General features: G+C 40.4%; 1 protein-coding gene across 1 annotated transcript in view; it reads right to left on the reverse strand.

Moving 5' to 3' along the window:
* The window catches only part of CAMTA1 (calmodulin binding transcription activator 1), an 895,524-nt gene that overhangs the window by 4,364 nt on the left and 878,568 nt on the right, over nt 1-12,592 (reverse strand). The window contains 5 exon segments of the mRNA XM_082665985.1: nt 3,758-3,792; nt 3,795-3,830; nt 7,947-7,977; nt 10,718-10,792; nt 11,580-11,773. Of these exon segments, the coding sequence (XP_082522111.1) occupies nt 3,758-3,792; nt 3,795-3,830; nt 7,947-7,977; nt 10,718-10,792; nt 11,580-11,773 (371 nt within the window).

Genomic DNA, 12,592 nt, shown 5'->3' on the forward strand with positions numbered 1-12,592 from the left:
GGTCAATAACTCCCAAATACAGTTTTCTGGTTCTCTAAGAGTAGGGCCTCTTTGTTATCTTAAGTTATACCAGTAAATTTAAATTTTATTTTAAAGTGAATGCTAGTTTCCTTTCTAGAGAACACTCATGTGGAAAGAAAACATTTTGAAAAACCAGTAATAAGTTACTGCTCTATTACCTAGGTTGGCATTCAATGGAATGGCGTATGTACTATAATAGCAATTTAAGAAAATTATATTTACCACCTCCAAGCAGAATCGTTTCTGAGAATTCTGCCAAGTTGATACAATCTCTTCAAAGAGAAGATGCTCTCTTTCAGAAAAAAAGCTTTCTCACTTTATCAATACTAAAAAGAATTATAATGTTTGAAAATGTACTTATTTGTCTGATTATTTACTAAGTACACCAAGCTCAGCTTGATCAAACAGTATATCTTCGAAACTATTAAAGCCTTCTTTCTTAATAGGTACCTTTAGAATACACTGTTACATTCGTAACTGGATCCAGGTATTATTTAAACTTTAGAATTAAGTATACTATGGATTATTAAATTTTCAGGTGACTTGGATCATATTGCAGTACAGATATGTGCATCACTATAGGTCCCTAATTTTGGACATGCATACTTGATAAATGGCTTTTTAAAAATTGAAACATGCTATATTCTGTGTTCAATTTTTAAACATGCAATATCTATACTAACAGCCCTTTGGCTGGAAAAATGCAAGGCATGCACTGATGCCACCTTTCCTTCTGGGCATGCAATGTATCTGTACTTGTGCAGACCTCCTTGCTGAATTACGGCAAAATGGGCATGCTACTTCAAATACGACATTTTATTTCTGCACTAGTACAGGACTCATTCACAAATGTGCAACAGAGACTCCATCACTGATGAGATTTCTAGAATTTGAAGAATTCTGAACTCAAAGCCTGAGAGCATAAACACAAAGATCTCCATTCACAGTTTTGCTAGCGTGAACAGGAAGGCTTTAAAAATCTTAAGTTCATCATTGGGATGAAATAAAAAGGAGCGTGAATTATGAACCAGAATTATGAATGTTTTATATAGTTTCATACCAAAGAATCTGTAATCAGCTGGTCACGGTGGGTATAACATAAACTTTTTTTTTTTTTTTAGTTAAAATGGTCACATTTGTTTCGGCAGTTTCTTTCTGAGCTAATTAAAATGTCAACTAAGTTTTCACAGGGTTTTAAAGTTACCACGTAAATACTCTGCTATAAAGCTAGTGCTAGCCTCACATAGCATTAAGTTAAGGAGAGATGCACGTCCGCACACAGAATGACCACGACTGTCTATTCAGGAAAAATGAGACATTCCAATTTTCAGACATTCCCATTTTCTAGGCTTTCCTAACTCCTGAACTCCACTGGAGAATTTAGTTTTTAGTTTCATTATGCAGTTTTCACAGTCTACTAGTGTTATAAATACATAATATTAAAATGAGTTAAATGGCACAGGAAGTTTTTTTTTTTTTTTTACGGGAAGTTGTTAAAGGAGAAATTAGGAAAAAAGGAAGAGAACACTGATGTTCCAGGAGCTACATGGGTTCCTTAGTATGTGTTGCGTTATTTTAGTCCTCACAATATCAGAATCATCTCCAGTTCATAAACGTAGAACCTGAGATTTACAGGAATTGAGCAACCTACCTCAAATTATATAGTTAATAAATGGCAGAGTGGGGATTTGAAGCCAGGTTTGTCTGACTTCACTCCTCCACTCTGCTGCCTCAAACAATATCTCAGGGCAACAACAAGAAAAAAACATTTTTAAACCCGATTCTTATTTTATTGGTTTTCCTAAAAGTCTGTACAAAAATACATGCATTTGGAAAATTTCCATGGCATGAGATGAGTACGTTGTTGAAACTGATGATGACAATTACATTTTCTCAATTCTAAGATGTCATCCTTCATAAGACCCTATGTTGATTCTATTACAATGTTTTGGAGGAAAAAAAATACCTCCACATAAAATGTACTTATGAATTTTACGACTGAAGTACATCTGAAACATGAAAAGAATGGGTCTGAGAATCAAGGCAACCGAAGACTTTTAGCCTCATTCTCCAATTTGCAGATCATATTGGTGTTAACTTACCTCTGCAAGTTTAGATGAACTTGAGAGACTTTTACAGTCTGCACTACTGAAATCACAAGTGGAGGTTTATGTTACTTGAGGGTAGATTATTAGGATAAGACAGCGGTGCCTAATGTTTTGTTTTATTTTGCTTTAAATCAAATGTCAATTGGGCAAAATATGTTTGACTGTTATGCTGCCTCCAAAGGAACAGAAAACAATTAATTCTATTCACTGAAGTGAATGAGAACAACATCTGATACTAGAATTTTTGTTAGTAAGTTCTAAGAGACAGATGTTTCAAATCAGAGTGTTTCAAATAGTCACAGAGATTTGTGGCCGCCTTGTCTCAGTCATTCAAGACATGAATAATGACTAAAAGGCGTAGGTTAACTGAAAATGCCTCTACCACGAGAAAGATACAAAAAGTTTAACAGTTATCATCTCTGGGTGATTTTCCTTGCTTATTTGTATTTCCAAAATGTACTACAGTGAGTATGTGTTTCCTTCATAATAATTATTTCTGCTTGTCCTTCTTTAAAAAAGTTTCTAAGATGTTTTTCTATCCATCTGTTACTACTACTGTTTCTTACAAATGTTGTATTCACGTGACATAAAAGAACAATTGAAAAGTTCAGTGGAGGGGGAAAAAAAGATAAATTTTATAGACCAAAACCAAAAATCGATTGAGCTAGTTTCCTTGATATTACCTATATTGTAAACATATTTTCAGTGTGAAAACTTGGTAAAGGTAGAGCAGAATTTTTGAAATTGGAATGATACCTGAAAATTCTGTACCTGTGGTCACTGTATCTATAGAACTGAGAATACAGAGGTCCAGTAAACGTCTGTTACATTACATTACACACACTCAGCTAAGGGTTACTGAGTTTTGGATTCTCTTAAAGAATTGTACGTGTTAGCCTCATTCAGGGCTAAGAAAGAACTGAGTCTAATAATGTCCAGGTTATCTAAAAACAAATCCCATGATAATTACACTTACTTCTGAGTTTCCTCACATGGAAGACAGGCAGAGCAGTCTTCCTGGAGACTGTGAAGACAATTAATACAACATAGGAACTGTAGCTTCTGTAGGCACAAGGCAATTGCTACTATAAGGAGAGCTGCCAGGACCACGTTTCTGAACTGTGCATCAGTAACTTCGAAAATGGTACTCGTGTTCCTGGCTTCAATCACGGTAATTAGAATAGCAAGACTTGGACCTGTGACCATCCAACTGTTAAAACTAAAGACAAGCCCAGGATTTCCCCCAAGCATTCTATAGGCTGAAAATAATCTTTCGGATATTGTTGCAGTCTCAGCCCAAACCCAAACCCAAACTACGTTGCATTGTAATGTACTGAAGTGATGTGGTAAGCAACAGCACTGAAAGCCAGCAGAAGCCCACGGGGTTTCTTTCCATCAGACGTCCCATGATCGTTTATGGATAAATGAAGGAGGCCTGCTTCAGAGACTCGTAGCGAACAATGGCTCCATGGGTAAAGCATTAGGCAAAGCGGCTTCGTTAACATCTACTCAGTAATGCTCAGCCAGGGAAATGTGTCATGAGCCAGTGGACTTTGGCAGGTATATTCTCGCAATGCTGGACGTCAGAAATATACAGGGCAGCCAGATGAGGCTCTCTGCTTAGTTACCTGTTGCTCTGAGAGCTGCAATAGTTCGTGGGGGGGGTTTAGGAAAAGAGAGGTCTTGCCATTTTCCAGAAATCTCATTTGGATTGCAAAACAAAAAAGACAGAGAGGCCCAATAAGAATGACACAGAGCATGTTGTCTGCAATGTAACACACGCCACTGTGTTCCCCAAAGATTCATTTCCTAAAAGAGGCAAGTAAGACAGAATTACTTTGGAGATTTTAATTAGATGACGCACCCCACCTTCATTGCTTACTCCTTACCGAGCAGACTGGGCCACTTGGAAACCACACCTCACGTCAAATTTAACTAGGGAAGTGTGACATCCAAGCTGTTGACAGAGCACTGTTACTTTTCTCAAACAGTTCACTTGCAGGCATCGTTAGAGAACTGCCCCTTGGACCAACGTGTAGAGAACAACACAAAAAGTCTAAGTGTGACCCGCAGAACTTGCTAGTGACCCACTGAAGATATCTTGCAGGGCTGCTCTCAAGAACCAGTGCTGTCCACGCTACTTACCAAGATAACTAGCAGCATCTGGCCCGGTTAAGTGTTTGGAAACCCAGTTGTCAAATAGAGAGAAAACCTGGTGTTTAAAAATTGGTGCCCAGAAAGTGTTATCTCTTCTTCCTCCAATCAGGGCTCTTTTTATTCCAGTTGGATGGCTTCACCCACCTTTATTGAACATGGGTAACTAGGCCAGCAATTTTCAAGAGATCGGTTAGTTCAATACCAGGAGTCTTACTGTTTACAATACCTGCAGGGACTGTTTTAGGTTATAAAGCCCTCTCACAGAAATCTGATCTCACTAGGGAAAGAAGAAATTTGTCTAAGGCATTGTCCTTTCTAGTCTCAATACCTTGAGGACAAACCTGTTATATAATTCAGCTCTTTACTATTTCCTTTACACCTGAGGCATCTTGGTTTTCTGCTGTAACACTGAATAACACCCTGTTCAAGATATTCAAAATCCAATTGGAATATAGTATTCTCAGCCAGAGCACTTAAATATTTCTTCAACCTTAGAAATCCTTCAGGCATTTGCTGAACTAGTATAACACCTAAGTGAACTAAGAAAAATAAACTGTTGATTCAAACATCTCTCTGTGTATAATGTCTTCTCTTGACAAGTTATTGTGTCCAAGACAAAACAAATCCCTTTGACGGTATTAGGAACTGGATGACTTCATTTTAAGTTACTGGGTAAATTAGGGGCCAAGTCTGGAGGAGTGACTGAGTGAAAATGAGCTGGCTTCGGTGAGGACCACTGGGGGCTTTTTCTTAGCTTTCCCTGAGGCTGAAAATTTGAAGACACATTGGTATTTTCTGATTGCTCTGCTGCTGGAGTTAGCCAGCTGGACCCTAATTCTGATAATTGACGTCACCTCCCTTTTTAGACATTCTGCTGCTTCATTAACTTAAAAGTTGGGGTCAAATCGTATGTTACACGTACCGTACCATAAAATGTAATTCTTCATTTTTCAAATATTATCTTCGGATATGTAAACCTTAAATGTCTTAAATATGGTATACTTTATACACTGGTAAGTATATTAGCTTCTTTGACACAAATTCCAGGAATATAAATCCTCCTCAGAGAATGTCCTGCCTCCCAAGAGTAACTTCAACTTGGGGACTCTTGGAGGACCATCATGACTTCTCCGATGGACGAGAGATCGTACTGGGAATTAGACAAGACACAGCTAAGCTATTCCTCAATTCATACGTTAGAGAACAATGACCACACTGGAAGAAACCTGAAAGCTTCTGAGTTCCTCTCTCTCAAACCCCCTAAGACTGAGTGGCATAGAGGATGTTATGAAATTCCAACTTTCCACGCATGAGGAGGAGTTTTAGGAACTCACAGCGGAATGCAGCGAGCATTCAGGAAGTTAAGGTGGGGACTCTGGTTGGCATGGAAGAGCACTTTTAGAAAATGTACTCTTGAAAATGATCATTAACATGCGAGAACCTAACAGGCTTCAAAAGTGCATAAGCAGCCACTTTTACTAAAATGTTGGATCCTTGCAGCGGACGATATAAATTGCATATAACATGCAAGACACTACAACTTATAGTTAAATTGAATACTAGGGCATGCATCTGTTCTCTGGGAGGTTTTTTTCTAATGGAAAGAGATATTATCTATGTATGCAGAGAGAGAGAGGGACTAGAAAAATGGACATTTGTGTCCCCCTTTTCTCTTATATTTCAAACACAGACATCACTGAGCCAGCACCACTACATGGGACCTGAACTATTTTAATTGTAAGCAACTGCCTTATTCTAGAGAGGTCTGACTAGTTAAATTTACAAAGGCAAGTAGCTGCTTTATTATTATTTTTTTAACAAATTTCTCCTTCAGTGACTATCCATGGTTTTCAGTAGGTGAGGCTTCAGACCTTTTACAGGGATAAGGTTTTGATTTAGGAAAAACTCACAAAAACTCAATTCTCCTATCACCCCAGGTTGGCAAACTACAGCCCATGGACCAAATCCAGCCCAATGCAGGTCTGTGTATAAATACAGTTTTATTAGAACACAGTCACAACCATTCATTTTTGGATCGTCTGTGGCTGTTTTCATGTTTCAGGGGTAGAACTAAGTACAGTGGTTCCCCCTTATCCATGGTTTTGCTTTCAAGGTTTCAGCTACCCATTGGTCAACCGCGGTCTGAAAACAGTAAATGAAAAATTCCAGAAATAGATAATTCATGAGCTTTAAGTTGTGTGCTGTTCTGAGTAGCACGGGGAAATCTCGCACTGCTCCACTCTGTCCTGCCTGGGACGTGACTCATCCCTTTGTCCAGCGCATCCACACTGTATACGCCACCTGCCTGTTAGTACAGGAGAAACACAGTGTGTATGTACACACATACATAGCACTCGGTACTAGCCACGGCTTCAGGTATCCGCTGGGGGTCTTGGAACGTATCCCCCATGGATGAGGGGGAACTACTATATTGCAACGGACATTTATTATCTGGCCTTTTAAGGAAATGTTTTTGGACACTTGGCTTAAAATATAGTGAATAAATATTACCGTCAACATAAATGTAGTGATACGGGAAATGATCTCTCCAGAGACATTAGAAGTTTGAGATTTTTTTCTGAAGCACGATCTTTTCTCTGAAATCTTGCAAATGACTAAATACAGTATGAGTGTAAGGTAAGAAGGGAGGGTGTTGGATGGAGCTGAGTTGATAGAGCTAACCGCCATGTTATATTTTGTCACGTTAGATTTTAAATGCATCTTCTCTTAAGACAAAAGTTGTCAAGTTAATCTAAATTCAAGTGTGATTTTGGTGAATTCAATTCCTGGCTTTTAAAAACCAGTTTTCTGCCAGTAAACCGTTTATTATAACTTAAGATGTGTTACAGTCACGTCTTCATACTTAGAAATCAGCATCACATTCTAAAATCTCACGAACACTCATAGTGTCCGTTGAACGCTCACTCACTATCATTTCTTTAAAACACAAATTCTCTCGGAACGTCCACTCTTGACTGCAGTATAGAACATACAGATTTCGGACACTTCACACCACCCTGTCTTTCTTCAGCGCTGCCATTAAATGCTGGAAGTCAGGTTTGTTCCCTATTGGATCATGAATGTCCTGAGTTGGCTCAGAAAGGGCAGCTCTGGGTACTGACTTACCTCACGGCACCAGGGAAAGGGAGAGTTAGAAAATGAAACTATGTAACTCTAAACAAGAAATAGATGAGTTAAAAGAAAAACAACAGTATTGCCTAGTGAGCCTTTTTCCTTTAGAAATTTTGACACGGCAGTAGTCGAATTTCACGTGGCAGATTATTTTCATGGCAAATAACCACTTGCTTAAGGCTTTGTTCTAGTGCAGCCTTGTTGAGATTTAAACTTGTCCCACCAGCCACTGTTTTTTTTACACTGAAGGCTTCTCCCACCAAGTGCTACGCATGCCCTGCGGTGGCTTCAGAAGGCCCTCCCTTTCACTTGCTCATGCATTTGTATGTCTATGGTTGTATGTGACTGTTTTCCTGTTGTATAAAGTAGCAGTGTTAGTAATTAGGGTTAGTTTTTATCTTATTTCATTCGAAATGGATGTGAAACTTTACGGGCATACCTAGACTGCAGCCCCATGCAAGCAAGCAAAAAGCAAAATATTGAAAATGGAAGATAAAGAGAAACTGGCTAGCAGGCAGCTAAACTCACCCTTTTGTACAGCCTATGGTCCACCAGGGGGCTTTGGACAGTAAAACAACACCAAAGAGCTATTAGCATGTGAGGGTCACAACAGAAATCTTATAAATAGCTTTATTTCAACAAAAAAGACTATAAAGGTTTCCTTTTTTGGTTGTTTTTGGGAAAAAAGAAAAGGAGAGTGGTGGTGGGATATGTGAAATGAGCAGGTAGGAAATTCACCGATTTATTTTTCAGTCTAAAAATGCTGGGGTCCATGACTGAGCAAAATCCTTAAGGAAATGGGACACTTCTTATTGATTCCTGAAGCCACTTCCTACCTACCTTTTCTGAGAGGGTGTCATATGAGGTTTCCTATTTTAATGCTTCTAGGGGACAACACAGATGACAGTTTCTCTTAAAATAATATTCAATAACCCAGAATGGCAACAGGGTGACACTCATTCTAGGGAAAATGAGTTCAAACTTCTGGGACAGATTTTTCAGGATTTCTTCAGGTTCCTTCATTGAATATATGGGAATGGAAAGTGAATAGTGACCTTACACAGTCAGTAGACAAAGGTTTTATTCCAATTTGCCTGCACATTTTTCTAGCATCTGGAATATCAAAGGGCAAGTAAAGAAAAGAGCCAGTAGGGGTCATTGTTTAATCCCAAATAATGAACAGAAATTCAGATCCATAATCTGATGCTCTCTTCATAAAAAAACTTATTAGCTTCATGAGGATATTACTGGTTAAAATACGGACCAAAGAAAGGCAAAATCCTCATGAAATGCTTTTCTACTTGTTTACAAAAGGAGAACTCTAAAAACATGAGTGAGACGATTCCTCCGTTCAGCCTTCTGTGGGAAGCAGCCTTTCAGGCGTTTATGTTTTGCTTAAATATCTTACCCTCTCAATTCACTCAGTTCACCAAATGTAAACATGGTAGGCTCTGGCCAAAAAAAAAAAAAAAAAAAAGAAGAAAATGAACATGGGACCTTATGTAGTTTTGCTCACAATGACCAAGGTGGCATTACCTATACGTATTTTCAAAGTTTGAGGATAAGACCAGAAGAACCAAGGAGAATTTAACTTGTGAACATTTGTTTGACGTGGCTTAAGGAAGAGCCACGTGGAGGGGATTTCCTCGAAGATAAAACCTGCTAGGAAAGTGTTAATCACAGACTCAGCAGTGCTGGATTGAATCCTCCTGGGTTTTTTGTTTTGCAGGAGGAAGAGGAAAAGGGGAGAAGAGTGTGAGCACGTGTAAGAATATATGGCAAAGGGTCCAGGTAAGGCCTTGATATTTTCACCAAAGGAAGAAAATCAACTCCTCTATTTGGCTGCAAGTCCCCTAAGGCTAAGTCAAAGGTATGAGTAAATAATAAGGAAACAGAGACTGACTTTGGTAAGGCCTGGAGGATTCATTTCATTACGTCCTGGCCATGCCGCATATTCTGATATGCATTTCCTAACAAGACTTGCTATTTCAGAGTATTGATATGGGCACCTCATTGCTTAGCGTCACGGGGAAAACCCCATCACTGCGTGGTGGAGAGCAAACGCTCTGCGGAGGAATACGGTAAATGTGCATGAGCTGCCCTGGCAGCATTCTAGCTAGAGAACACCGTATATAACCTAAAAAATGTTCCTTTAAAAGTTTTTATCACTGTGCATGTGTGGTTCTGTCCACATTCCCTTCCATGGTCATGTAAACGAATTATTTTGTTAATTTAAGTAAAAGTGCACACAAGTAGCCAGTTAACCCCTAGTAAGTCTCAAAGTTAGAATACTGTCAAAGTTAGCAAGTAGACAGTTTGAGGGGAAAAAAAACTAAAGTGAAACCTCTGAGAATCAAACTGCACCTGGACACTCGGGCTTTGGGTACAATTAAACAGGAAAGAGGAAATCAGACATTAAAGAGCTTGCTTTCAAGTTTGGGTCTGTAAACTTCATCGCTCCCGATGCACAGAGAAGCGACAAAACTACGTGGAGAGCTATCTAAACACAGCTCAGTCGGCCAATGTCACAGTGGTCAGGCTGGAATATTAACCCAAGCAAAGAAAAGAAAAACACGTTCACCAGCCCCCAAAATCTGAGTTAAGGACCTCGTCTTCACCAAGGCATCCCAAACTCAGGAAAACAAAGAGAAACTCCCCTGGCGTAGCTCTGCAGGAAGATGCTGGGGTCACCGGAGCCCACTTCTAGTTGGAAATGCGCCTCTGTCTCGGCTGTGTTTCCTGCCCTGCCCAGTTTCATTCTGACCGCCTCTCCTGTTTCTCATCACAGACGAGCTGGAATTGGTCACTTGATGGAGGGTGTTAGCTCTGACACGGCCAGTAGAGGGCACCAACTATTTAGTGGAAATTATACATCAGAAAATTTGGATGGCATTAGTGGTGTCTCAACCTTTCCTTCAGAATAGAAACTCTGTGTCTTTTCTGTTTGGACACACGTTAGCACAGTAAGGGTTCAGAGTGAAGAACACACTGCTAAAGAAAAATCTGGAATGAAAAGCCAGTCTGCCTAAGTTGTCCTCGCACCCAAATTAAAACAAAAACACTGGCATGATCTCCGTGGTTCAATCTCTACACAGCATCGTCTGGAACAGCGACCGGTATTCTTATGGCAGCAACTCAGTCCCTAGTTAAAGAGTTCTGTTATCCTAGCGTCATTTGGGACGTGTACCCTGATTATTTGTGGGGGATTAGCTTCACCAAGGAGTTCATGAGTGGGTAAGGCGATGAGAGTGGTTTTATTATTCTCGACGAGGAACATGTCGGGATGAGGGTTAATGTACCTGTGGCGACAGCGGCGTAGAAACCTCATTATTTTTCGAGCAGCCTGGTCCTGCTTTTTGGTTAGCAAACTGCTCCTGAAAAAGCCAGAATATGAATTACTGTCACGAGAAGCTGTAAAGCCTCATGTGCGAAAGTTGAAAGCAGGTCAGCGGCGAGAGAAAACTCTTAACCAAACAGCTCATGTGGCAAATCCAACAGCACAAGCCTGTTTTATGGTTCTGAGTCTGGGCATCACTGGGGGAGAAGGAAGGAGGGGACTACAGACATTTTCACCTACTTGGAGGGAGATAATAAAAAGACTAAAGAGAAGATGTCCTGTAACTGTTCTGCCCCAAGTCTTTGTAAGCTCGTTTGTTCAAAAAGGCATTAGACAGACTTTCTCGGTTTAGAAATTGATTCGCCTGTGTTTGCTGCTCTCTTTGGGCTATTATTTTCTAAACTTCTTTCGTCAGTGTATTTTCCGGTGCTAGAAGTTTTTATTACACTCTTCAAAATGGAGTGGCTTAGTACTACTCACTCTCCCAAGGTCTTAGGTATAGAAACGCTACAATTTAGACGGCTATATTACAGTGCCACCTTTCTGAGTAGGAACTGTGGTCCAGCCAGACTCTGATACGAGGTGAAACTGGGTGGTGGCATCAAAATGATTGGATGGGGGGTGGGGAGAGAGAAAGGAGACGCTAAATAGACAAAAACAGGCAAAGAGGACAGGTGTAACTCTACGAACACGTGACATGTAGACTGGTCTGGGAAGAAAAGAGCTGCAAGATGCTTTACTCCTTGTACAGGCCTATGTGTCAACAAGGGGCAGTTCTTTGGACTCAGTTGGGGTTCTCTTGGCCGCCACGAATCTTGACCCACCTGAGTTTCTGCTGTACGATGACTGCCGTCCGCCGAGCCTGCCGTCTCCTGCCACACTTTTTATAACTCCGGTAAAACTTCTGGATCAGCACAGCAGCACGCCGGCTCTGCTGAAATTTTTTTTGTTCGTAGTAACTTCGGAATTTGCTCTGGATCAGGATGGCAGCCTGTGTCATCTTTTTATAAAGTGCATACTGCAGGGGGAACAAGAAGAAGCACAGCAGTAACAAGGGGGGCCACGCAGGCCTGGGTGTCCTCTGAGCCCACCAGGTGGGGACGGCAAGAAGGAAAACTTTTCCCTTTCTTTTCATATTCTCTGGGGGTGCATCATTAAAGAGGCAAACTAGGCATCTTTTCACCTACCTTTCCAAAATGCAAAATGTTACTTTAAGGGTTTCCTTCAGACAATGCATTGATTTAAATGTGGGTTTTTTCCCCCCAAATATCAAAATTGTTTGCCCTTTTTGGAAAAAAGTTTTAATGGCAATAAACTGAGACATTTAGGAATCGAAAAAGTATTATTTAGGAGGTAAAACTTGAAATGCTGAAGACGGATATTTCCTATCCAATTTGGAAACATTTTAAATTAACCTCCCATTTTTAATTGGATGCCTCCCAATTCCTGCCAAACACAAATCTACTTAGCGGTCAGCATCTGATTTCTAACTAGCATTCCCCTCGACAAATTTCTGAGTTACAAGGTCCCAAATACAAGGCTTATCATGAAACGCTGACACCTTTAAGCCATTTTAACCTGCAAAAGATTAACGCTCGTAAGACCGACAGTGGGGTGAAGCCATGAAACTTGGAAAGCGGCCCCGGAGCCGGGGACGGCTTGGGAGCCAGGCCCAGCACCCTCCGGCCAGCTTGCCGCAGAGATGGAAAGTGAGGCATGAAGGCACGGTGCGGGGAGGATGGGTCCTCTTCCCTATCAGAGTCCAGGCAGGAAAAATGCAGAGCTCTCCAGATTTTAAAAAAAGACTATGTCCAGATTGCTAACGACACAGACTACA

Source organism: Grampus griseus (genome assembly GCF_964374135.1).
Source record: "Grampus griseus genome assembly, chromosome: 1".
Lineage (NCBI taxonomy): Eukaryota > Metazoa > Chordata > Mammalia > Artiodactyla > Delphinidae > Grampus > Grampus griseus.